Source organism: Oenanthe melanoleuca, chromosome 9 (genome assembly GCF_029582105.1).
Source record: "Oenanthe melanoleuca isolate GR-GAL-2019-014 chromosome 9, OMel1.0, whole genome shotgun sequence".
Lineage (NCBI taxonomy): Eukaryota > Metazoa > Chordata > Aves > Passeriformes > Muscicapidae > Oenanthe > Oenanthe melanoleuca.
The window spans coordinates 4,615,833-4,641,784 of record NC_079343.1 but is presented as its reverse complement, the minus strand read 5'-3'; the positions used below and the strand labels follow the sequence as shown (position 1 = coordinate 4,641,784).

Here is a 25,952-nt window from a genome sequence, read left to right as displayed (position 1 = left end):
ATGGCATGGAATATTGCCATGGAAAGCTCTGGGTGGGAAGGGACCTGGAAGCCCATCTCATTCCACTCCCTGCCGTGGGCAGGGACAACTCCCACTAGCCCAGGTTGCCCCAAGCCCCATCCAAACTGGCCTTGAAAACTACCAGGGATGGGGCAGCCACAGCTTCTCTGGGCACCCTGTGCCAGGGCCTCAGCTTCCTCATGGCCAATTTCTTCCCAAAATCCCATCTAACCCTGCCCTCTGGCAGTTTGAAGCCATTCCCCTCTGTCAGGGCCCTTGGCAGTATTCTCTCTCCATCTTTCCTGCAGATCCTTCAGGTACTGGAAGGTCACAATGAGGTCACCCCAAAGCTTCTCCATCTGAACAATCCCAGCTCTCTCAGCCTTTCCTCCCAGCAGAGCTGCTCCATCCTCTGCTCATCCTGGTGCCTCCTCTGGCTCCACATCCTTCCTGTGCTGGGCCCCAGGGCTGGGGCAGCTCTGCAGGTGGGGTCTCACCTGAGTGGGGCAGAGGGGCAGGATCCCAATCCCTTTCCTGCTGCCCGTGCTGAGGTCAGCCCAGCTCAGGGGGGTCCTGGGATGGGGCATGGCCAGCCCTCACCACCTGCCTGCTTGGTTGGATAACACCCAATAAAGACACCTACTGCTGATACACCAGCTACCAGCACTGACTGTAGAAATTGAACACCACAGCCCAAATTAAGTCTGATAAAGAAAATACATTAAAACCACAGCCAAAAAAACACGTATGCTCTAAAAATGCAAACTCAAGGAGTAGCCATGTAAAACAGTTCTTAAAATATTGAAAATAGTTTATATAAAGTTTGAAAATGTATGATGGGTCTAGGAATATGCAATGGGCTGATGAATTTAAGGGGTGTCTCCAAAACAGCAGGTGTGCTTGTGGCTGAATACCAAACACCCTGATGTTATAACCTTTTGCTTTACTGTTTGTCTCTTCTTAAATTTCACCAGGAAAGGGAACCTCGTTTTTCACACAACCAATTCCTTATCCATCTAACAGTCCATCCATGGAATCCAGCTCTGGCCAATGCGGAGAGAAGGATGTTGGGTGGGATTGTGTCCAGGCTGTATAGAAATCCGGATAAAATACACCCACGACCCTTCTGAGGGAGAAGAGAATGCCTGGGGTTGGTTCGGCAGGACTAGCCCTCCTGTCCCGACCCACGTCCCGTCCTCGCCTGCCCCAGCAGAGCTTCCAGGGGGTCTGTCCCCGGATCCCCCCAGGCACACAGGAGAGGCTGATGGGCGGCTGGTCCGCTTCCCAGGCTCCTCGTTTAAAGATGGGGACAATGGCTCCGTCACCTGGGACTTGACCGGACAGCCAGGACCTTCCAAATATTCCGGAGAGCGGCTGGGCAGCTCCACTGGCAGTTCCCGCAGGACTTGGGCCCTCACGCGGGATGGCGGGGCGTGTGCCCACGGTCCGGCACGACACGCGCACCGTGTCGCGACACTCCGCGGGGCGGGGGGGGCGTGTCCTGGGGCGTGTCCCCGATCCTTGCGTGTCCTGGGGCGTGTCCTGGGGCGTGTCCCCAGTCCCTGCGTGTCGCGGGGCGTGTCCCTGGGCGTGTCCTCGGTCCCTGCGTGTCCCTGGGCGTGTCCCCGGTCCCTGCGTGTCGCGGGGCGTGTTAGCGGCGGCGGCGCCGGTGCCGGGAGCGCAGCGATGGCGGCGGCGGAGCTGGAGCGGCTGCGGATGGCCGGGGCCGGCATGGCCATCGCCGTTCTCACCAGCGGCGGGGATGCGCAAGGTGCGCCCGGCGGGGCGGGGGGCTCCGGCCGGGCCCGCGGCCTCCCCGCGTGTCCGTGCCCGCGACCGAGACCGCCGGGGCCGGAGTCCGGGCGGATGGGGACCCCATCCCCAGTGCTTCCCCGTCCCCATCATCCCCATCTCCCTCGGGCCGCCGCCGTGGGAGGGCAGGAGACCCACGGGGGGAGCCCCACGGATGGGATGTGTCCGTCCCTGTCCCCATGCCCGTCCCCTCCCCGGGATAAGCAGCTCGCTCCCGGGCAGTTTCTCGGCCCGGCTGTGCGCTGAGCTTGCCCGGTCTCAGCCCACGTGGCTCCCCGCCCACTCAAGGGGACCTCAGGGTCACCGACAGGATCCCATCGCTGTGGGGTGCAGGGTCCCATGGGGTTCCCCCACTCTAAGGGAGACTTCAGGGTCACCGATGGGATCCATCCCTGTGGGGTGCAGGGTCCCATGGGGTTCCCCCACTCTAAGGGACACCTCAGGGTCACCGACAGGATCCCATCGCTGTGGGGTGCAGGGTCCCATGGAATACTCCAGCTCACGTATCACTTTTCCAGGCATGAACGCCGCTGTCCGCGCTGTCACCCGCATGGGGATATACGTGGGAGCCAAGGTGTTCCTCATCTATGAGGTTGGGGTTCCCCCTGCTCCCCATCACCGCTGGGGGGATCCCCCCCCCTGTGCCGGGGTACCTTTCACCTCCACCCTCTGCTTCCCCACAGGGCTACGAGGGGCTGGTGGAGGGGGGTGACAACATCAAACAGGCCAACTGGCTCAGCGTCTCCAACATCATCCAGCTGGTGAGGGTCACCACGGGGCCACGGGACCCCAGCTCCCAGCCCCCGAAGGCGTGTGACAAGCCAGGTGCCCGTTCTGTCCCCAGGGCGGGACGGTGATCGGCAGTGCGCGCTGCAAGGCCTTCACCACGCGGGCGGGCCGGCTGCGGGCCGCCCGCAACCTGGTGGAGCACGGCATCACCAACCTGTGCGTGATCGGCGGCGACGGCAGCCTCACCGGCGCCGACATCTTCCGCTCCGAGTGGGCCGGGCTGCTCGACGAGCTGCTCCGAGAGGGTGGGTGAGCCCCCCGGGCGAGGGCTGCTGCGGCCCCACCGAGGGCTGGGCTCCGGCGCCCTGAAGTGACCGGTGTGCTGTGGTGGCTGTGACCCCCCCAGGGCAGATCAGCGAGGAGGTGGCGAAGAAGAACTGCCGCCTGAACATCGTGGGGCTGGTGGGCTCCATCGACAACGACTTCTGCGGCACCGACATGACCATCGGCACCGACTCGGCGCTGCACCGCATCATGGAGGTCATCGACGCCATCACCACCACGGCGCAGAGGTGAGCGGGACGGGGCTGGGGGCTGGGGGCTGGGGGCTGGGGGCTGCACCGCCCCGGCCATCGCTCCCACCCACCTCCTTCTCTTCCCACCTGTGTCCTGCAGCCACCAGCGGACGTTCGTGCTGGAGGTGATGGGTCGCCACTGCGGGTAAGCCCCCGTGGGTGGGAAGGGTGCCACGTTTTGGGGCCAGTGCTGTCACCACCGTGTCCCCCCAGGTACCTGGCGCTGGTGTCCGGCTTGGCCTCGGGCGCTGACTGGCTCTTCATCCCGGAATCCCCTCCGGAGGATGGCTGGGAGGACCTCATGTGCGAGAGGCTCGGGGAGGTGAGGGGGTTCCTGCCGTCCCATGCCCTGTTCCCCCCGGGGAGTCCCTGCAGAGGCTGGGCTGAGCCCTGCAGCGGTGCCCGGCCCCTGGGAAGCTTCGGGAGCTGCCGCCATTGTCCCTGTGAACCGGGGCACTCAGCCGAGCGCAAATCCAGCCCTCGCGTGCCAGGGGCAGCGCTGGCTTGGGGGCTCAGCTGCCCGTGAGCCGAGGAGCCCCCAGGGCAGCACTGGTGGTGGGAAGGGCAGGGCGCTCACACACGGCCCACGGTGAGTTTTGGCTGAGCCGCGGTGGCCGTTTGTCCTCCCCTCGTGCCAGACACGCAGCCGGGGCTCGCGGCTCAACATCATCATCATCGCCGAGGGCGCCATCGACCGCAGCGGCAAACCCATCTCCTCCAACTACGTGAAGGACGTAAGCGACCGCCCCGGCACCAGCCTGGCACCCACGGACACCCGTGGGTCCCCAGCGTGACGTCCCCTCTTCCCCACAGCTGGTGGTGCAGCGCCTGGGCTTTGACACGCGGGTCACCGTCCTCGGCCACGTGCAGCGCGGGGGGACCCCGTCCGCCTTCGACCGCGTGCTGGTAGGTCCAGGGGAGGGCACAGAGAGGGGATGGCTCCTGCCATCCCTCTGCCCAATGGAAAGGGTGTGCCAGCTGGGTGAGGCTCGGATGGACTCAGCTCCGCTGTGCTGGGCAGAGCTGTGCACCCATTTCTCCTCATTTACTGGATTTTTAAATAAAACCATCAGCTTTCCAGCAGTGAATCAGCGGCCACGTGGTTTCCAAGACTGTGGGAGCATCCCTGAGTATCCCACCCAGCTGGCACTGGTGGCCACAGTGTCACAGGTGCCCCTGTCCTTTTGCAGAGCAGCAAGATGGGGATGGAGGCGGTGATGGCGCTGCTGGAGGCCACGCCGGACACCCCGGCCTGCGTGGTCAGCCTGTCCGGGAACCAGTCGGTGCGGCTGCCACTCATGGAGTGTGTCCAGGTGGTGAGTACCAGGGAATTTGGGTGGGGGTCCCACTCCCCTCCCTGTGAATGTGAGTGTCATAGTGCTGCACCTTTCTCTCGGTCCAAGACAAAGGATGTGCAGAAGGCCATGGATGAGAAGAGGTTTGAGGAGGCCATCCAGCTCCGTGGAAGGTGAGGGGCAGGGACTAGGACTGGAGGACACATCCCTCTTGGTTAGGGGCTTCTTGTGGCTCTTGCAGCCAGAAGGGTGTCCCCAGTCACACCCCAGGGGCACTGGGGAGACTCCCCCATCCCCCAGATGTGCCTTAGGGACACATCACCGTGTCCTTGCAGGAGCTTTGAGAACAACTGGAACATCTACAAGCTGCTGGCGCACCAGAAGCCAGCTCAGGAGAAGGTGAGGGGTGATGGGGAGCAGCAGGGCACACCATGCCCGCCTTGGGGACACACAGGGATATGCTGTTCCCATCCCTGTCCCTTAGAGCCCTTTCAGCATGGCCATTCTGAACGTGGGAGCGCCGGCCGCCGGCATGAACGCTGCTGTACGCTCGGCCGTGCGCATCGGCATCTGCCAGGGACACACCATCTACGTGGTGAGCGACGGCTTCGAGGGCCTGGCCAAGGGGCAGGTAAGGGGACAGTGATGGGGTGTCCTGGAGGATGGGGCTGGCCCTGGGGGAGAGGGGCTGGGCTGTTCCCACCCCTGAGCTGTCGCTGGTGCCCGCAGGTCCGCGAGGTGGGCTGGCACGACGTGGCAGGATGGCTGGGCCGTGGCGGCTCCATGCTGGGCACCAAGAGGTGAGTGCAGCCCTGGGGATGGGGGTGTAGGGGAGGGGTGTCCCCACCATCCTCACCCCACTGTCTGCCCCCTCTTCCCCACCACAGGACGCTGCCCAAGACCTGCATGGAGAAGATCGTGGAGAACGTGCGCAAATTCAACATCCAGGGGCTGCTGGTCATTGGGGGCTTTGAGGTGCGGCAGAATCCTTGCTTCTGTGGGGGCAGGGTGGCTGTGGGCATCCCAGAGGAATCTCTCTGGAATGTGGATCTGGCTGCAGGGCCAGCATTTCCCAATCCCTCGGCTGCTTGCAGGCGTACGAGGGGGTGCTGCAGCTGGTGGAGGCCCGCGGGCAGTACGAGGAGCTCTGCATCGTCATGTGCGTCATCCCCGCCACCATCAGCAACAACGTGCCCGGCACCGACTTCAGCCTGGGCTCCGACACGGCCGTCAACGCTGCCATGGAGGTGAGGGACACAGGGACAGCTCACAGGGCCTCCTCCACCTTCCGTCATGTCCCGTGCTGGGGGAGCAAATGTGGCATTCCCTGGTGTGAGCTCCCCTTCTCTGGGCACAGAGCTGTGACCGCATCAAGCAGTCGGCCTCGGGCACCAAGCGGCGCGTGTTCATCGTGGAGACCATGGGGGGCTACTGCGGGTACCTGTCCACGGTCACCGGCATCGCCGTGGGCGCCGACGCTGCCTACGTCTATGAGGATCCCTTCACTATCCACGACCTGAAGGTGAGCGGGCAGGAACGGCTCTTGGCTAAAATAAGAAGGAAAACTGGGGAAGGGAGGGCTCCAGAGCAGGGCAGGAGCTGCAGGACACAGCCATGCTGTTCAGATGCTGGGTTGATGTCAGGACTGGACACTCTGGGATGGCTGCTGGAATCTTGGTGTTCATCTTGCAGGCCAACGTGGAGCACTTGACTGACAAAATGAAGACAGATATCCAGAGAGGGCTGGTGCTGCGGTGAGTTGGGGGCTCCTGGGGACAGTCACTGCAACCCCCAGCCCTTGCAGGGAGCAAGGCTGGAGCTGAGCCCTTCCCTTAGCCAGGGAGGGGTCCAGGTGAGGTGCCTCTGCTGGGTGCACTGGGACACTGGGTGCCTCCACTGCCGTCCCCACCCCAGCCACAGGATCTTTCTGGGGACACAGGCCAGGGCTCTGGGCCTCAGGGGGAACAAAACAGCACAAAAAAGGTGTTATGGGAAACAAAGGGGGACCCTTGGACATGCCAGAGGAAGGAGCAGCCCCCCTCTGCTTCCTTCTGCTCCCCAGCAATGAGAAGTGCCATGAGCACTACACCACCGAGTTCCTCTACAACCTTTACTCCTCCGAGGGCAAAGGCATCTTCGACTGCAGGATCAATGTCCTGGGCCACCTCCAGCAGGTACAGAGGTACAGGGGACAGGGTGACATGGGCCCTGCTGGCCCTGAGAGCTGGGCAAGGCCTGACATCCCCATTTCTCTGTCCCCAGGGGGGAGCCCCGACTCCCTTTGACCGGAACTACGGGACCAAGCTGGGGGTGAAGGCGGTGCTGTGGATGTCAGAGAAGCTGCAGCAAGTCTACAGCAAGGGTGAGCTGAGGGCTGGGCTTCCCATGGGGGGTGGGGGAGGCTGGTGGCCGCTGCTCCAGGCTTGGCCCCCAGTGAGGTAGCCAAGGTCAGCAGTGTCCCCCTCCCAGGGCGTGTGTTTGCCAACTCTGGAGACACTGCCTGTGTGATCGGGCTGCGGAAGAAGGTGGTGGCCTTCAGCCCCGTGACAGAGCTCAAGAAAGTCACGGATTTTGAGTAAGTCCCCCTGCCCCAGCAGTTCACCAGCTCCTGGGGGAACCTTCCCGGGGTGTCTGCTCTAGAACTGTGTCCCCCTGCCAGGCACAGGCTGCCCCAGGAGCAGTGGTGGCTGAACCTACGGCTGATGCTGAAGATGCTTGCCAACTACCAGATCAGCCTCACCGAGTACATCTCGGGCCAGATGGAGCACGTCACTCGTCGCACCCTCAGCATCGAGAAGGGCTTCTAGTGCCACCAGGCTGACCCATAGCCCCGCCGTGTCCTCTCTGTGCCCACGTGCTGCTGGGGGAGCACTGCGTCCCCTCTGTTCTCAGTAGCCCTGTAGCTTTGCCATCGACCCCTTACAGCAGGCAGAGCCTGGTGCTGGCTCCCAGCACGGCACAATCCTGCCCCGAATCACTGCTGTGGGTTCTGGTCCCTGTGCGGATGCAGAAGAGTTGCTTGAGCCCAGCCGCACAGCCCAGACCCTTGATTTTCCCTTAATAGTTTATTCTTATTTAATGATGGGGTATTTTGAGTCCTTATTTAGCGGCCTGACCGCCTGAGCCAACTGCTGCTGCTTGTAGTCGCCTGCCCCACGTGCGGGAGGGGAGCGAGGAGGATGCAGAGCCATGGTTGGAGCTGGTCCCAGGAGTTGTGGGTGCCCTGGTGAAGCTCCATCCCCCGTGGGGGTCTGGAGGGCTGAGCACGGGGGTCCTGGCGAGCCCCTGTCCCCTTGCATGATGCTTGGCTGCGATGTCACCGCGTGGCTGTGGGCGCCGTGTCTGTCACCTCACTGCTGCTCTGTGACCCCCGGATCCTGCACTGCCTGCAGTGCTGCTCTTCTCCTCTAGAGATAAAACCTGCTGGAGCCAAACCTGCCTCCTGGAGTGGTCATTGTGGGGGGGGGACAGGTGGCAGGACAGGGGCAGGGTGGGGGGACAAGCAAAAACTCATGGTTTTCCCACCCTGGTTAATGCTGGGCCAAGAGATTTCTGGTCTGGTGCTTCCTCAAAGCCTGGGAGAGTGGGACCACAGGGAGCTTCTCCTCTCTCTTCAGGTCGTGGTGGGTGCAAAGTCAGCATCCTTTCACAATTGAGTCTCAATTCCAGAGAAAGATCACTCGGTTCCCACCTTTAAGGGAAACAGCCAAGTGCTGTAGGGTGGTGCAGTGCTTGTTTGTGAGGCAGTTTCTCAGAGTTCTGGCCAAGTGTGCTGGCCTGGCTGAGCTCTGTGTGCTCAGGCTGCGCCAGACGCTCACAGGGAGCCCCTTTCCCAGGCCACTTCCCTCCTGGGGCTCTTGGCTGATGGCTGCAGCCCACAGGACAGCACCAGCATGCATCACAGTCTTTGGGGTCAAACATGCCGTTATTTTGGAGCTGTCCCCAAGTGAAAGTGCCCCCTGACTTGCCCCCTGATGGAATGACTCCCTCAGTGAACAAGGGAAAGGTTATGGATGACGTTCATCTGGATTTCTATACAGCCTGGACACAATCCCACCCAACATCCTTCTGTCTGCATTGGCCAGAGCTGGATTCCGTGGATGGACTGTTAGATGGATAAGGAATTGGCTGGATGATCACATCCAGAGGGTCAGTGGCTCAGAGTGGCCATCAGTGACAGTGGTGTCCCAGGGTTCTGTACTGGGAGCAGTGTTGTTCAAGATCTTCATCACTGACACAGAGGGTTCGCGGCACCTTCAGCAGGTTTGCAGGTGACACCAGGCTGGGGGTGCAGTGACATTCCTGAAGGACAGGGCCATCCAGAGGGCCCTGGAAAGGCTCTAGAAGTGACCCATGGGACTCTTATGAGGCTTAACACCATCAGGTGCTGGTGCTGAAGTAGATAAGACGCAAAAACTGCAACACCCAGGGATCAATCCAGGCTGGGGATGAGCAGATGGAGCAGCCCCTGGAGGAGGGGTTGGGCTGCAGGTGGTGAAGGCTGGCCATGCCCCATCCCAGGACCCCCCTGAGCTGGGCTGACCCCAGTGTGGGCAGCAGGAAAGGGATTGGGATCCTGCCCCTCTGCCCCACTCAGGTGAGACCCCACCTGCAGAGCTGCCCCAGCCCTGGGGCCCAGCACAGGAAGGATGTGGAGCCAGAGGAGGCACCAGGATGAGCAGAGGATGGAGCAGCTCTGCTGGGAGGAAAGGCTGAGAGAGCTGGGATTGTTCAAATGGAGAAGCTTTGGGGTGACCTCATTGTGACCTTCCAGTACCTGAAGGAGTCAACAAGGAAACTGGAGAAGGACTTTGGACAAGGGCCTGGAGTGTCACGCCGAGAAGGAATGGCTTCCCAGTGCCTCAGGTTTAGACAGGATATTGGTAAGGAATTATCAGCTGTGAGGGAGGTGAGGCACTGGCACAGATTGCTCACGGAAGTTGTGGCTGCCCCTTCCCTGGAAGTGTCCAAGGCCAGGTTGGATGGGGCTTAGAGCAACCTGGGCTAGTGGGAGTTGTCCTTGCCCACAGCAGGGTGTGGAATGAGATGGGCTTCCAGGTCCCTTCCCACCCAAAACCATTCCATGATTCCATTATTTCAGTGCTTTTCCCCTAACTGAACACATTTTGGGCTCCAGAGGAAAATAATAACTTTTGTCTCCTCCCTGGACCCATAAGAAACAGACCTTGCTGCTCTTGAATGAGTATCTGCTCTGGGGACCACAGGCAGACCTGGCTTCTCCCGGAGCTCCATTTTCTGGGTGGGAAATGGGCTCTCCCATGTGCCACTCCACTTTGGGGGAGCCCCAGCCCACTCCTTCCCTCTCTCCCTCACACCTCTCTCTCCACCAGCCTCTCAGAGTCTCTGAGGATGGTTTGAAGGGAAGTGGCTCAGTACAGCTGCTGGCATTTCCCACAGCTGGGAATCATCTCCATTCACCGCTCAATATTCCCGGCTGAGGCAGGGCAGGGTGACAGCAGGTCATGTGGAAAATCTGTCTGCAGCACAGCCCTGTAGCAAATAGGTTTAGGCTGTGAATGGGGACAGGGGTGTCCCTAGGCTCAGACCAGCTGCACATTGAGGGACAGGAGTCATTACAGCCCTCACACCTCATTTCCACTAAAAAAAATACCTGGAGGCCCAAATTCCTGGGAGAAAAAGGACAGGCACAGCCACTGCATTCCGAGGATGAGCAGGAAGGGATGTGACTGTGCTCTCAAACTTGCCGGCACATCCAGCCCACCCTGAAAAGAGGGCAGAGTGAGGCTCCAGGAGCATCCTGCAGTGGAAGGCAGGCTGCCAGGGCCCAGGAGAGGCTGAGCTCCCACTGGGCTTTACTGGGATGCTGCAAGGAGCAGTTGGGAGCTCTGAGGGCAGCACCAGCAGCAGCCAAGGATAACAAGCACAGCACGTAGGCAGGGAGCAGCCAAACTTCTCCAGGAATTGTGTCAGTGTGGCCTCAAGGGCATGGAGATTGCTCCACCAGCCCCATGACCGAGTCCTGATGGATGCTTCCTTTGATCACTCACATCCCAGAAAAGCTGGGGTCCAGCTCATCCCAACAACAAGTCCCCTGTTCCTTGACATGGACAGGCCAGGGGCCTGGGAGAAGACTTGCACTCAGCAGGGTGAGTCTCCCAGGCCCTGGCCGTCAAAGGAAGTCTGGGACATCATAAATCACACAACTGCAGCTGGGTTTAACGCAGAAGGCAAGACCAAAGGTCTTTCGAGGAGCTAAAGGCATGAGCAAATCTCTCCCTGAGTGACAAGAGTCAAACTGTGTTCCTTCCCACCAAGGTCAGGCAAACAGGCTTGTGGACACAGGGCTGTCACCATCCCTGAGAATTCCTTCCTGGTAGCACAGCCTTGACACTGCACAAACAGGGACAGGAGGGCCATGGGAAGGCAACATCCCCAGTGCAGCGCTGGGAGGCACAGAGGGCTCGTGTCCCGTATCTTGGGGCCATCATCCTGCCCACGTGGCTCTGCACTGAGCCTTCCTCACCACCTCCTTTGCTTCCCTGTGGTTGCAGGCAGGTTGCAAGGCAGCCCAGTGGCCCTGCAGAGCAGCGCTGGGAGCAGGCTCACCGTGTCAGAGGTGCAGTGAAGCGGGAAGGCGCGGGGCTCCCAGCCCTCCTCCTGCTCCAGGCTCACAATGCACTCCCTGAACCAGAGGTAATGGAGCAGTGCCCCCAGCCAGGCCTTTGCTGAACCCAGCCACCACTTACACAGCCTTGAAGGATAATTTGGTTTATTTGGTATGTCACAACAGTTTAGTTTGCACTTAACAGCTCTATAAAACTTGGAAAATGCAGTTTTATCAGTTAAAGAGCAACACCCACCCCTGATGCCTGTGCAAAGCAGGCAGAATGCTCAGGGCCTTTTAACAGGAATGTTTCCTTAAGCTGCTCTAATGCCTGCAGGGAATGTTGGGGTGAGAGGACAGCTGAGCATTCAGGATGTGGGAGTCATTTCTGGTTCACCTAAGCTGCTCTGAGCTTTCCTCTGAGCTGCCTGATCACCACAGCAGGCACTGTGTGCGCCAGGAAGGACCTGAGGAAGTCAGCCAGAGCTGGAAAATAAATTAATAAGGGGACATTGACCTTCACCACCTGCACCAGCCAGTGACCATCTCAGGCAATATCTCCCTGTCAGACTTTACCAAACCAAATCTCTGTGGTACAAGCTGCCCTCAGAGGTGCTGTGCACTCCCAGGCTGGCTGAGGGGCAGAGACCTTTCCAGCCAGCAGCAGGCTCTGCTCCCCTTCGGATCACACAGCACCTCTGGCTGCAGCCCTCTTCCTTTCTGCTTTGCTGACTTGCCTGCAGCTCCCATCCAAGAGCCCCAGCCACACAGGACACAGTGTCAGAGCCTGCTGCACAAGCAGGAAATCTCTGGAGAAGGAGCATCCCACCCCATCCCATGCCCTGGCATGGGAGGCAGAGCGGGGAGCACCGAGGCTTTGGCTGCAGCCAGGGATGTGTGGGCAGGGCAGCGCCGCGGGGCTGGGGCTGCAGGGAGCCTGGAATGGGGATGGGCGTTGTCACTCTTCCTGCACCTCCTTCTTCTGGAGCCTCCTGGCCACCGTCTGCTGGATGATCTCCAGCCCCTCTGCGTCCAGTTCCTTCATGAGCAGCAGGATGGCATTCAGGACATTGTTCTGTCGGGATAAGGCAGACACTGCTTTGCACCAGCCAGCCAGGACAAGGACACTAGATTTTCCCTGCTCTTCCTACCAACTCCTCCACCAGCAGCAGCACTGGCAGCAGTTTGGAACAGCCACCTGCAGCCACGGGAGCGGGATTAACAAGGAAGCCCTCGGGGCAAACACAGGCAGAGGCTGCATGTGGCACGTGACGAGGCTGGAATGCAGGACAAACCCACCCGCCCAGTCCTGTGCGGGCTGCCCTCACGCCTCTGGCTCCTGGCCACGCTCCAGCCTGCCTTCTGGAAGGAAAAGCACATTCAGGACCGGCCACCCTCACTCTCCAGCATGTGCAGGATGGGAAAGGACAGAGGACCCCTGCTCTAAGGAATGAGGAGAGCTGGTACTCTCTGCAAAGGACCCTTGAAGGCCCCCAGCCCTGCCACTACCACAGGACCAGTGCCAAGACCAGGCTGTGGCTCTGTCAAATCATGTCCTGAAGAAGTCCAGGGAGGGATTCCACAGCCTAAATAACTGTCCTTCTAGGGAAAATCTTTTGCCCAACATCCAACCTGAACTTCTCCAGCTGCAATGATGGGTGACTTCCCCCCTTTTTAATGGTCAGAGCCTGTGGTGATGCTCTAGGCAGCTATGGCAGAGTGAGACAGTGGGGTTAGATCTTGCTCTGCTGATTGATGCAATGGCACTGAGTCCAGAACTCTGCAAGTTCCAGCTGAACCACCAAAATCCAGGTTCATCCAAGGCTACATGATGGAGGAGGCTGAGGAACCACCTAAGCTTCCTGGTCAGCAGCCCCTTCCCAAGGCTGGACCCTCCTCTGGCTAAAGAAACACTTCCAGACTGAACCTCTCCTGGCACAGCTTTGAACCATTCCCATGTCTCCTCTTGCTGGATCCCAGGTAGAAGAGCTCAGCACCCCCTCCCCAGATCCCCTCTGGAAGCTGCAGAGGGCATGAGGTCACTCCTTGTCCTCCTTCTGTCCAAATCAAACAAACTCACAGCCCTCAGCTGCTCCTGAACATTTCTTCCAGCCCTGGCATCAGCTCTGCTCCCCTCCTCTGGGGACATCCAAAGTCCTCCATATCGTTCAATGCTGGGGCTCAGCCCCACATACAAGGAAAAGCATTTTGGTCTTTAAAAGATACTCACTCTCTTCTTGCAGCTGCAATCTGTCTCTTGAGAGGAAAAGGAGGAATATTTATCCCTGGGAACTTGCTTCATATCAAGCTCCTCCTGAGTTTTGCTAAAAGTAGGAAGGAAAAGCAAATGTTATTATCACGAGGTGGGAGAACCTTCTTCTGCCAGGCCAATCCTTCCTCATCACAGGCAACCATGCAAAGAGTATCTGGCTGGAGGAGCCCAGGGAATGGACTGGAGCTCCCAGATCAGAGAGGATGCATCCCTGCCTGCACATGCAGCTGATGAGCTTGGGTCACCCCCCACAGCAGAGCCTGTTTGGCAGACACAGAACCAGCCCCAGCAGTGCCACTGACCCAGTAACCAGAACAATGGGAACCTGCCCCAGCAGTGGGCCTGGCCCCCAGAATGTCAGGGTCCTTTCCTGCCCCACGAGCTCAGCCCAGAAATGCTGCTAGCTGCCCAGCTCTCACATTGTCTCCTCCAGGCTGCAGCTGAGCAGCTCCGTGGTGGACCCGGCGGCGCTGGACGCGCTGGACTCAGACCAGCCGTTCTCCACACTCCTGCGGGCCGGCGGGGCCGTGATCTCCACGCCATCCACCAGCGCCTGCGACAGCTCCTCCTCTGTCACAGCTGCAAAGGCCACAACAAATGCCTGTTGCTATCAGCTGCAGCAGCCCAGGGGGATGGCATCTCAGTGCTGCAGAGCTGTTCCCAAGGGGCTCGGTCCAAAAATTGTCTGGCATTTTGCTTTCATCCTCCTCCTGCAGCGAAACCTGTGCAGGAGGATGCTGGAAGCAAGCACCAGCCTACCAAAGTGAGAAGGGTATCAGGGAGGGATGCAAACATGCTTTGCTATTTCTTGTCCCTGGAGAAAGCTCCAAAAGCCACCAAATTGCTGCTACCGGATAGAAAAAAACAACAGAGAAGCTTTTCTACAGGAGCAGATCCAGTTATAGAACCTTTGTCTGGCCACAGCAAAGAGAGAGCTGTAAAAACCACTAATTAGTGGTACTGTCTGAGCTATAATGAGGCGCTCAGTCCTGCCTGAAGGGAAGGGATAGGGAGGGATAGGGAGGGATGGGGATGGGGAAGGGGAAGGGGAAGGGGAAGGGGAAGGGGAAGGGGAAGGGGAAGGGGAAGGGGAAGGGGAAGGGGGATGCAGATGGGATGGGGATGGGGATGGAAAAAGGGAAGGAGGAAGAGAAGGCAGATGGGAAAGGGGAAGAGAAATGGAAAGGGAAGATAAAGAGAAAAAACAGCTTAGAAGCACTGGATCTAACTCAACCCCTAACACCTCCTGACTCCAGGAAAACCCACATGACACCTCCGAGAGGAGCCCACACACCCCCATTGCCAGGCCCTGTGGGCTGCCTGCAGGAGCCCGAGCCCACCCTGGTTGTCGAGCTTCTGCAGGCTGGGCAGGTTGCGCAGCACGGTCATGCGGTAGCGGTGGGGGTCGGGCCCGCAGCAGGGGTTCTCCGCCAGCCACAGCACCCGCAGGCGCGGCAGCGTCTTCAGGTAGAACAGCTCATCCAGGCTCGCGATGTTGTTCTTCCTCAGGTACAGCTCGCTCAGCTTCTGGCACCGGTGCAGCGGCTCCAGGTCCGAGATGCCGTTCACGCTGCGGAGACATGGTCAGAGCCCGTCCCACCCTCGCTGCCCCATCCAGGAGGGAGCACAGCACTTCCCACTCCCCTTTCCTGCAACAGCCTCACCCCTGGGACGTTCAGCCCATGGCTTGCGGTATTTCATCTTTGTCAGCAGAGGGAAGAACTGAAAGAGCCGCTGCTCCACCCTGCTGAGGATGACAAAGAGCCTCTTCTTCCCCCAAAGTGCCCCCTTTTCTGTAGCAACTCTTCAGACCCACCCAAGGAGAACCCATGTAAGATTCCCAAGTTAAAAGGCTCGAATGTGCAGAACATTGGATCCGTGGGATTCCCAGGATAGGTGAAAGTTGAGTGTATTATGGAAAGGGAAAGCTCTGAGAGATCCACAAAATATTCCAACAAGCATTTTGGAAACAAGCCACATACAGAGGCCCGTCAAAACTACAGAATAGAATTTCAGGAGCAACAATCCTAAGGGGTTTATTTTATCACTTATCAAAACAGAATATTTTCTCAAGGAGCACAGGGAATACAGCAGAGGAGCTGTGAGGAATAATCATTTCTGTATCTCTGCTACTTGAGAAATGGGGCATGAAGAACCAGGCAGCTCACACACACAACCCCAGCAATGTGGGAAGAAACCATCCCCAGGAAAAGGTGATTTCCCTGCCTTCTCCAAAGCTGGCAAACTGGCATTCACCTGAACGTGATCACCTCGATGTTGGGCAAATCCCGGCATATGGATATCTGGGCAGGAAGAGACAGAAACAACAAGCTGGCACTCGTGGAGGAAAATATAAATAAACCTAACTGAAATCACAAAAAGCACCATTAGGAATTTGGGTTTGCTTCAGTCTAAACCGAGCTTAACAGCATCAGAGATTTTCTGACACAGCAAGTGCAGCGTCAGCAGCTCCTCCAGCCTCTGCTCAGGAGTGGAAGTGCACATACCAGCCAGCGTCACATTGTTCTTCTGCTCCAGCAACTCTGTAGCCTTTACAGGCAGGAAAGGCTCCCTCCCACCCCTGCCAGCCTTCCCCTACAGACAGAACCTCATCCAAAATCACTGCAGAGGTAGGACTTAGGGTCATGCTCTCTGAAGCTTCATGCTGGGCCTTGGAGAGAAATTTTCCAATGTGGAAACAGCAACAATCACTTTTTTTTAATGGTGTGAGATGCTAATCAACCCTGAAAAGCCCTGCAGCTCACAGGCACCAGGCCAACCTGAAGCCAGGCCCTCCCCAGTCCCCTGCCAGCCCCATGGCCTCCATGGTGTCCCCGCTGCAGCTGTGGGCCCAGGCTCCTCTGGCTCCTCCAGTACTTACATCCGTCAGGTGGCTGCCCCTGTGGGAGGAGAGGGGGGTCAGTGAGAGCACAGCAGGGCTGAGCCTCCCCCTGCACCCCCCACAGCCCCACCAGCCCCCAGCCTGCTCCACCAAACTGCTCCAGCACAGTCATGGGCCTTGTTGTGTCTCCCCTCACCCAGCCTGACACCCCTCACTCAGCCCTGCCTGACACCCCTCACCCAGCCCTGCCTGACACCCCTCACCCAGCTCTGCCTGACACCCCTCACCCAGCCCTGCCTGACATCCCTCACCCAGCTCTGCCTGACACCCCTTACCCAGCCCTGCCTGACACCCCTCACCCAGCCCTGCCTGACACCCCTCACCCAAGCCTGCCTGACACCCCTCACCCAGCTCTGCCTGACACCCCTTACCCAGCCCTGCCTGACACCCCTCACCCAGGCCTGCCTGACACCCCTCACCCAGCCCTGCCTGACACCCCTTACCCAGCCCTGCCTGACACCCCTCACCCAAGCCTGCCTGACACCCCTCACCCAGCTCTGCCTGTCCTCCTTCACCCAGCTCTGCCTGACACCCCTCACCCAGCCCTGCCTGGTCCCCACTCCTGCCTGTCTGTCCTTACCCAGCCCTGTCCATCCCTGCCTGACACCCAGTTTCGTCCCTCCACTCTTGTCTCCCCTCCCCAGCGCTGTCTGAACCCCCTCCCCATCTCTGCCTGTGTCTCCAGCCTCAGCCCTACCCATCTCATCTCCATCCCCACCTGTCCTCTCCCCATCCTGGCCTACCACCCCTCATCCATCCCTGCCAGTCCCCTCTCCATCCCGGTCCCCCCTCCATCACTGTCCTTCCTCTCAGCCTCATCCGAAACTCTCCTCCTTCCTCATCGCTGCCTGTTTCCCCTCAGTCCCTGCCCTCCTTCCTCATCCCTGCCTGTCCCCCCTCAGTCGCTGTCCCCCCTCAGTCCCTGTTCCCCTCAGTCCTTGTTCCCCTCAGTCCCTGTCCCCCCTCAGTCCCTGTCCCCCTCAGGCCCTGTCCCCCCTCAGTCCCTGTCCCCCTCAGTCCCTGTACCCCCTCAGTCCCTGCCTGTCCCCCCTCAGTCCCTGCCTATCCCCCCTCAGTCCCTGTCCCCCTCAGGCCCTGTCCCCCCTCAGTCCCTGCATGTCCCCCCTCAGTCGCTGTCTCCCCTCAGTCCCTGTCCCCCGGCCCATCCCTGCCTGTCCCCCCTCAGTCCCTGCTCCCCTCAGTCCCTGTTCCCCTCAGTCCCTGTCCCCCTCAGTCCCTGTCCCCCCTCAGTCCCTGTCCCCGCGCCCACCAGCAGTTGAGGCGGCGGACGCCGTCGAGCGCGGCGGCCTTGGCCTGTGCGAGCACGGCCGCCCGGCTCAGCCTCATGCCGGGCCGGGCCGGGCCGCGCCGCGGCTGCAGGGGCGGGAGCGGCGGGTCAGGCTCCGCCCGGCCGGGGCGGCCCCGCGGCTCCGGGGATGGATTTTTCTCCTCCCTTCCCTCTGCTCCGCTCCTCTCCCCGCCCCGCCGCTGGTCCGGCTCCGCCGCAGCCGCCGGGCCCCGCCCGCCCGAGCGCGGCGGCCGCAACGCGCGCGGCTTGAGGTGGTTATTCATATTTACGGGTAAATCCTATTAGCCGCTTAATTATGTCTCATTAGAGAATGTTTTGTACACAGAGCTACGCCTTTGTGGGTGTATATTTATGTGAAAGGATCACCGTGGGATCGTGAAATGGTTTGGGCTGGATGGGAAATGCCCATCTCGTTCCACCCCCTGCCATGAACAGGGACACCCGCCACTATCCCAGGTTGCTCCAAGCCCCGTCCGACCCGGCCTTGAAGATGTCCAGATTGTTTAAATGGGCAACCTGTGCCAGGACCTCACCACACTCACAGACAAATTTTTTTTCCCCCCTAATATCTAACCTAAACCTACTCCTTCAATTTGATCTCATTCCCCCTTGGAATAACACATGAGTGTATAACTTTGTATCTGACTTTACACATATATCCCCATATACCCCTGTATCTATATATGTATGAAGTGTGCACAAATAAAATATTTCTACATTTTCTATAATAGGTATATAATTTATGTCCTCTTACCCATCCCTGCCTGTTCCCCATCTGCATCTTTGGCCCCCTCTCTCCTCAGTCAGTTCCTGAACATTCCAACAGGTGATGGTTCAGCCCTTGAAAAGTATGTTTTGTACAAACAAGAGTTAATAACTATCTCAAGAATGACTAATGCAGCACTATAGTTTCTTACTCCTCTTATCCCATGGGGCAAAACGAAAACTAACACTCACCTTTGAACCAACCTTGGGGCTCAAGTGGTTCGGGACACATTTTTACAGAGCCAAAGTCCTTCAGGAATCCTCTCCTGGACTGCTGGGTTTCTGCAATACCATATGATGTGGTACAGAAAAACCTCCAGTTTTTATCTTCAGCAGTGCAACAGCAGCAGGTGGTTCAATGGGAGAGCTGGAATAAAAGGGTCTAGAGAAGCAGTGTGGTTAGTCCAAAAAAAGGGATTAACACAGAGTTTCCCAGTGTTTTTCTGTGTGTTTCCACCTTACTTGGCAACAGAAACAACTGCAAGAGGGAGGTTGGGTGTTCCGTGTTTGGTTGTGTGGGTGTTTGGATGCTGCTGCAAAAGGAAGGGTTCAGGTGTGTGGATGGGACACATGGTTTACAAACACAGAATCATTTAAGCTGGAAAACACCTCCAAGATCATCGAGTCCAACATGTGCCCGATCCCCACCAGCCCAAAGCTCTGAGTGCCATGTCCAGGCAATCCTTGGACACCTGCAGGGGTGGGGACTCCAAACCTCCCTGAGCAGCTCCTTCCAAGGCCTGGCCATCCTTACAGTGAAAAAATTCCTCCAATGTACAACCTGGGCTTTCCCTGGCACAGCTTAAGGCTGCTCCCTTCTCCTCCTGTTCCCTGGGAGCAGAGCCTGACCCCCTCCACAGATCCCCTCCCCTATCAGGGAGTTGTGCAGAGCCAGAAGGCTCCCCCTGAGCCTTTTCTCCAGGCTGAGCCCCTTTCCAGCTCCCTCAGCTGCTCCATGCACTCCAGACACATCCTCAGTTCTGTTCCCTTCTCTGGACTCACTCCAGCCCCAGTCATTCCTGAACTGAGGGGCCCAGAACTGGACACAGCACTCAAGGAGCCTCAGATGTGCCAGCACAGGGGACAGGCACAGCCCTGGGCCTGCTGGACACTCTGTTCCTGATGGAGCCAGTGGGGAACATGGTGGTGCCAGGTTCATGGTTGGACTCGAAGCTAGAGGGCTTTTCCAGCCTTAATGATTCCATGATTCTATGGAACACACTAGTAATGAACCCTTGTTTGTGGTGATGGCCTTGTGTGGGGAGAGGACTGAGGTTGCACTGAGCTCCCTCCCCTCCTGATTGCCACACTTCCAGGTAAGGGAAGGGCTGAGGGATGTGTTTGTTGGGATCAAAGGGCATGCACTTTTCAGGAAAAATGTGGGATAAATATGTTAGGCAGATTGTCCCCCTGCATTTCCCTCTTTCTGTCTCAGCACTTAGCTGCCATCAGACCCACAGACAGCCAGGACACAGGTGGATTTTAGAGCTGGATACACAAGCACTTGGAGGCAGATGGAAAAATTCTTAGAATTCTTGGGTTTTCTGCATGCAGCTGTCCACAGGCCAGCTGGCATGAGGAAACTCAGGGTCTGGGCACTTGGGCTGTGTGTCGGTGAGGGCAGCAGCAGGACCTGAGGAACAGCAATATTCAGGACTTTGTGGTACTTTTGTTCACTGAATCCCAGGCTGCTTTCACTTCCACTGGAACACAGAAACACCCAAGCATGATTCCAACCCCCAGCTCTGCAATCCCAGCCCCAGCCCTGCATTGCTGCACTGTGGGCAGCCAAGCCCGAGACAGGCTAAGGAGATTAAGGAATCTTCTCTAGATGCCACAGAGAGATTTTTGTGCTCATCCCTCTGGAAAAAGCACAGGTCAGTCAGTTTTACTGGCACTGTCTGATCTGACACCTCTCCTGAGATTGAATCGGATGCAAACATTTATTTCATTCAGGTTAATTAAATAAAATCTATTTTAATCCACTGTTTAATTCTCCAAGTAGCAGCAATAATCATCTCAGGCAAACCTCTGCCCCAGTCTCTTAAAAAGAGAGCAGTTAAATAATGCATTTAGGCTTGTAAAGTGCATGGAGAGAACAGGAGAACCCCTGAGGCCTGGGACCACGTGGCCTCTCCAGGCTGCACGGGATCACCTACAATCCATGGCACGTCCACATCCTGCTCACAGCCCTGCAGTGTCACTCATAGACCTTTCAATGTTCCAGAGCAGGGGTCAGATCTCCCCATGGCACTAATAGGCCCCACCTCGCCCCCTAATTCCTGGTGGTGGGTTGTGATCACTTTTTGAGTCTGTAGGAGCCAGAAAGAAAAAAATATCTTTGTACATTTGGGCTTATATCTGAAGTATCTTCAGTCAGGTCTGCACTATACAGCAGCCTCACATTTCCTTTCCAGCTTCATATCAGTGTTTTACAAAATGAGCCTATTAAAACCTGTTTAATGGCTCTGTGGAAGGTGCAGGAAAATAATTTCTTGCATGCAATCCTTGTATGTATTTTTACCTCTCATTTCCAACCAGGACATTTGCTGTGATTCCTCTATGCAGGGTCTCACAGCTCACTTGTGATTCCCACAATAGCCTCAGAAGGAAAAGGTGGAACCCCCTAAGTGTCCTGGTAACTGAACTGAACTGCCTGGATGTGGTGTGGGATTTCTGTTGGAGTGGGAGTCACACAGGGAATTTGAAGGAGCTGGGAGCTGCCAGAGAAAGTGATGACTGCCTGTGCTGCCAGTAGCAGCCACACCTCCACAGTGCCCTCCAGGCTTGTCACTGTCACCTATGGGTGTCTGCCCTCCCAGGTATCATGGAGTCATAGAATCACACAATAACCCACAAGGATCATCCAGTTCAACTCCTGGCATTGCACAGACACCCAACAATCCCACCTTGTGCATCCTTGAGAGTGTTGTTCAAACGCTCTTTGAGCTCTGGAAGCCTTGGGGCTGTGCCCATTCCCTGGGGAGCCTGTTCAATGCCCCACCACTTCTGGGGGAAGAACCTTTTCCTATTATCCAACCTAAATCTCCCCCCAGGACAGCTTCCTGACATTCCTTCAGGTCCTGCATGGAGTGGTTTTGTCTTCCATTGGCCACGTCAGATCTCACTGACACTTCCTGGAGATGGAGTTGGAGATGGCAGTGCCTGTATGGACACCTCTTGAGTCCTGGCAGCTGGGATGGCAAGCAGAGCCATCTCTCCCAGTGCAACCCCACTCTGCTGACAGCAGCTTTATGTGTTCCAGAAGCTGATCCCTATCAAGCACCATCCTGATTGAGAAAAGCTGTTAAATAGGATAGAAGAAGCAACATGGCTTTGGGAGAGTTTTATTTTCCTGGTATCCTGGAGAGAGGTGGTCAGCCCTCCTGGAGATGGGCTCTGCTCCCTGCCCTTTCCTTTTCCTTGGAAAAGCCCCATGCATTTGAGAATGCCTCATTTCTGAACAACAAGTTGTTCCTGTAACTGCTGCAGTGTGGGGTCACGGCCAAGCTGTAGTTCTGAGGGTGCTCATGGCAGCTCTCCAGCAGCTCTTTCACCCACAGGACATTCCCTTTCTGCAGCCATCACTGCTGTGGGTCAGAACATTGAGAGCAATCACTATTTAGATGTTGGCAGGAAATGCCAAAGTTTGGCAAGAGCCAACAAGATAATCATGTCATTGTGATGGATGGAGACAGGCACATCACACAGGCTCCATCTTTAGTCCCTCTGAAGAGCCAGCCAAAAGGAACACCTGTGTCTACAAGACTCTTCCAGAGTCAGGGAGGCAGATGAGCATTCCAGGGCCAAATTAACAGAGAGGCTTTTGCAGAAATTCTGAGGAAAAAGCTTTGGAGAGGATTTCCAGGAAAGCTCCTGGTCCCTCTGTTGTCTCCTGTGAGCACACCAGCACTAGCCCTGTGTCACCAGAAAGCAGCTGAACAGGCACCAGAGCCACACCTCAAGCCACCTGGGGCACTGCACAGCTCCAGTGGCCTGACCAGGAGGAGGAATTTCCCAACAGACAAGATCTGTCTCATCCAACAAATAAGAATTCCCAAGGCAGACATCCACAGTGAAGGGAAATCACAGCCAGCTGCATAGGGTCAGTATTGAGGGGCTGGATTGAGTCCAGAGAAGGGAACAGAGCTGGAGAAGGGGCTGGAGCACCAGAACAGGCTGAGGGAGCTGCGAAAGGGGCTCAGCCTGGAGAAAAGGAGGCTTGGGGGAATCTTCTGGTTCTGCATAACTCCCTGACAGGAGGGGACAGCCAGCTGAGGGTCAGACTCTGTTCCCAGAGAAGAAACTGTGGACTCAGCAGTGTAAGATTTATAGTTGGACTTGATTTTTCCAACTTAAATGATTCTGATCTGTTCTGCTCACTTCCCTCTGCTCTGGCACTTGAGGATAAAGTTAATTCCTAGCAGGATGGTTTCTGTGATACCCTTGCAGCAAAGAGCTGCACAGGTGCTGGGCATGGCAGAGCTCTGGGCAGCACAGAGCCAGGAAGGGCTGCAGTGGGATGGCAGGGGGAGCTCACAAGGAAAAGGTGCCACACACACTCCAGGGAAAAGCTGTTTGAGAGCCTGGTCCATCCCCCTTGGCAGCAGGACAGCCAATGTTCACTAATGATTCCCTAGCTGGCTCACTCCCTGCTGTAGTTCCTGGTGCTCTGGAAGCGTGTCCATGTGCTGTGTGGGTGGTTTGGGGGAAGAGAGGCGGAGGGGAGCAGGAGCTGCCAGGCTGGCTCTGCAGCTGCACGTGTGTGCTGCTGGAAAAAACAAACTCCTTTCCATAACTTACAGAAGTGTGGCTTTTTCAGCCTGCAATTCAGCTGGCAAATGCCACAACTCCTCGGGTGAGCATCCCTGTTTGCCTTTTACATGGTAAACATGGCAAATATAGCAAGTGACTCATTCCATTGATCCTGAAAAGGATCTGTGCAGGTGGATTTGTGAAACTTCCAAGATACACTTGGAATCAGGAATTTAAGTAATTCCCACTTCTGCGTTTATGTTTGGGGTTTTTTTTGTTTTTTTTTTTTCCTTTGGCTGGTTATCTGTTAAAAAACCCTGAAAAAATTAACATCAAAGTTCAATCACAGCACAAATTAGCAGGACCTAAGGATGTACTTCAGCATTTGCTCAGATGAGGAGCAGCTGGAAGGTTTCTACCAGGATATAGTCAGAGCAGCCCAGAGACCTCAACAGTGTAGGCACGAGCCAGTGTTCTCCACTTGGGATCAATTTTGGGAATTACATATAACTGGATAGAGGGAAATTGCTGTTCTGGGAGTTAAAGCAGCTCTGAGCCACAAACGTTTTCTACTCATGACTTTCCACTCACTGTTCCTAATCTTTAATCTTCACTTAAATGTTCTTAATCATCACTTAATCTTTGTTCTTGCATGACATTGACCTCCTAAGGGGGGATGTAAGGAAGGAACAGGATTAAGAGGTGAAACAACTTGGCTGCAAAGCAGCATTGTCCTTGGTAGATCTGGGTGGAGAAAAGTGCTGGTTCAGCTCTCTGTGCTTCTTTGTGCCCTTCTCCAGATCCTTTTTTAATTCCCTACAGCTCCCAGTCTGTTTGGGCTCCCTTCACTAAATCCTCAGAAAGGAGGAAGGCAAGAGGGAGCCTGCTGGCCCACCTTGATTCTAATGTTCTGCCCTTTTCCCATGTTTTTTGGTTTCTTTATAAGGGAGGGACTTGATATCATCCTGATCCCTTCAGGCTCTTTCCTGTGCATCTCACAGCATCACACATTCTGCATAAAGAAACATCATACTCTACTTTGATTTGCAAATCAGCAGGATCCCAATTCCCATGTAAATGTATTCACAGAATGTGTGTTATTGGCAAAAGGAACTGATAACAACTGTATCTACAAGCACTGGGCACAGTGGAACTTGCTCCTTATTTTAGCATTTCAACCCCAATCCTGAGGCTGTTTCCTCTCCTCCTGTCCCTGTTCCCTGGGAGCAGAGCCCAATCTCCTGGCTGTCCCCTCTTGTCAGGGAGCTGTGCAGAGCCACAAGGTTCCCCTGAGCCTCCTTTTCTCCAGGCTGAGCCCCTTTCCAGCTCCCTCAGCCTCTCCTGGTGCTCCAGCCCCTTCCCCAGCTCTGTTCCCTTCTCCAGACACGCTCCAGCCCCTCAATGTCTCTCTTGCTGTGGGGTCCAGAGCTGTCCCAGGACTGGAGGTGCCTCACAGGTCCCAGCACAGAGGGACAGTCCCAGCCATCAGCCAGGTTTTTGCCCAGCAAACAGTATGCCTGTGGAAGCCATGAGCAGCCAGTTTCTCAGGGAGAATGCTGTAGGAAACAGTGTCCAAGGCACAGGTGAGACTGTTAATTGAACTGCAAAAGGTGTTTTACAAACTCTGGCAGGAATATGTCTGTGGAGATCATGGCCAGGAGGCCCCCAAATCCAGACTACAAGCTGGAAGTGGCCTAAGCAAACAGAAAAATATCTCTTCAATCCAGCTGCACTCCCTGCACAAAAGGCTCCCTCTCTGGGTGCTGCTGGGAGCAGGGAGATAATCTCCTTGGGATCATTTCACACATCTGTGTCACTGCTGCAGAGGCCAGGCACAGCGGGCTCAGATGTTCCCCAGAGGCAGGGAGGCTTCCCTAACTCCTGGTTACCCACATTTAAATGTGAAGGAAAGGATCAAAGCATGCTCAGATCTGCTGTTTCTTTTCTGCCATGCCCCCTTCTCTTGCTCAGAGTATTTTTGGGAGCATTAGAGTGTCTGCCACCACTGGGACAGGGAAGAGACCCTCATTCCTAGGAAATTCCAGATGATTTATCCCTGCTGGTGTCTTCTTATTCCAGTGGTGAAGGGGAAGAGAGATGGTCAATGCGATGAGGGTTGTAGGAAGTTTTGGGGTTTGCAGTCTCTGAGGGTTGAGTACTGCCTAGGTTTTTAAATAGAGACCAAGGGCTGGAAAAACAAATGTCCATTAAACTTCCTGCAAGAAAGGCAGGAGGAGCTGAGGTCACTTGGTCTCTTCAGCCTGGAGAAGAGGAGGCTGAGGGCAGAGTTTATCAGGGGCTACAGCTCCAATCTCTGCTCTCTATGACCACAGACAGGACCCAGGGAACAGCTGAAGCTGAACGTGGGGTTTAGGTTGGATATCACAAAAATCTTCTTCCTCCAGAGGGTGCTGGGGCACTGAGCAGGCTCCCCAGGGAATGGGCACAGCCCCCAAGCTGCCAGAACTCCAAGAACATTTGGATAATGCTCTCAGGCACAGGGTGAGATTATTGGGGTGTCTGTGCAGGGCCAGGATTTGAGCCATTCCAACTCAGGATCAATGTGTCAGCAACTGTGCTGTAACACAAGCAAAGCATTGAGATGAAACCATTGGCATAAAAAAAAAAACCCTGTGGTATTTTTAAATCAGCAAAAGCTATGAAAATACTGCTCACCTTCCTCTTTAGCTGATAAATTCACCTTTGTTTTCTAGGGCTGGAAGGGAGAGGGAAGGCAGCCAAGCAACCTCTGGCTTGCCTATTCTCACGAGTGTCAGAGATGATGGAAATGGAGCTGGGGTTCCCCCTGGGTGTCTCTGTAGTCATCACCTGTGAGTGCACCACGAAGCCATCAACAATTTGCTCTCTACCCTTTCACTTTGCCTCCAGCCTGCTCTCCCCTCCTTTTCAGCTGCTGCCACTTCTTCAATCTGTGTGGGGAATGGTGACAGC

The 25,952-nt window shown here is 56.6% G+C and overlaps 2 protein-coding genes across 2 annotated transcripts; one reads left to right on the top strand and one right to left on the bottom strand.

Annotated features, from left to right (window-relative positions):
• The first annotated feature begins 1,529 nt into the window (after window positions 1-1,529).
• On the top strand, window positions 1,530-7,845 carry PFKL (phosphofructokinase, liver type). Its single transcript, XM_056499248.1, has 22 exons — window positions 1,530-1,771; window positions 2,331-2,404; window positions 2,496-2,573; window positions 2,657-2,846; window positions 2,948-3,113; window positions 3,217-3,261; window positions 3,330-3,438; window positions 3,755-3,850; window positions 3,930-4,022; window positions 4,307-4,432; window positions 4,520-4,584; window positions 4,747-4,810; window positions 4,896-5,042; window positions 5,141-5,211; window positions 5,299-5,386; window positions 5,506-5,658; window positions 5,769-5,933; window positions 6,104-6,165; window positions 6,474-6,585; window positions 6,674-6,773; window positions 6,881-6,986; window positions 7,071-7,845. The coding sequence occupies exons 1-22, from the start codon at window positions 1,687-1,689 to the stop codon at window positions 7,216-7,218; spliced, it is 2,343 nt and encodes a 780-aa protein (XP_056355223.1). The 5' UTR covers window positions 1,530-1,686; the 3' UTR covers window positions 7,219-7,845.
• Window positions 7,846-11,145: 3,300 nt separating this feature from the next.
• On the bottom strand, window positions 11,146-17,592 carry CFAP410 (cilia and flagella associated protein 410). The gene is made up of 7 exons (XM_056499161.1): window positions 17,442-17,592; window positions 16,151-16,169; window positions 15,526-15,572; window positions 14,610-14,839; window positions 13,689-13,848; window positions 13,228-13,321; window positions 11,146-12,072 (listed from the first exon to the last, which is right to left on the bottom strand). The coding sequence occupies exons 1-7, from the start codon at window positions 17,516-17,518 to the stop codon at window positions 11,956-11,958; spliced, it is 744 nt and encodes a 247-aa protein (XP_056355136.1). The 5' UTR covers window positions 17,519-17,592; the 3' UTR covers window positions 11,146-11,955.
• Between the last annotated feature and the right edge of the window lie 8,360 nt (window positions 17,593-25,952).

What these genes read in the sequence shown, in the direction of transcription:
- CFAP410 (XM_056499161.1), bottom strand. Translation starts at nt 17,518, where the DNA reads ATGAGGCTGAGCCGGGCGGCCGTGCTCGCACAGGCCAAGGCCGCCGCG. An exon ending in GCAGAAGCTCGACAACCAGG is followed by an intron (nt 13,849 to 14,609) that starts GTGGGCTCGGGC and finishes TGGCCTTTGCAG; the next exon opens with CTGTGACAGAGGAGGAGCTG. An exon ending in TGCAGCCTGGAGGAGACAAT is followed by an intron (nt 13,322 to 13,688) that starts GTGAGAGCTGGG and finishes TCCTACTTTTAG; the next exon opens with CAAAACTCAGGAGGAGCTTG.
- PFKL (XM_056499248.1), top strand. Translation starts at nt 1,687, where the DNA reads ATGGCGGCGGCGGAGCTGGAGCGGCTGCGGATGGCCGGGGCCGGCATG. An exon ending in TGTGCGAGAGGCTCGGGGAG is followed by an intron (nt 3,439 to 3,754) that starts GTGAGGGGGTTC and finishes CCCTCGTGCCAG; the next exon opens with ACACGCAGCCGGGGCTCGCG. An exon ending in TGGTCATTGGGGGCTTTGAG is followed by an intron (nt 5,387 to 5,505) that starts GTGCGGCAGAAT and finishes GGCTGCTTGCAG; the next exon opens with GCGTACGAGGGGGTGCTGCA.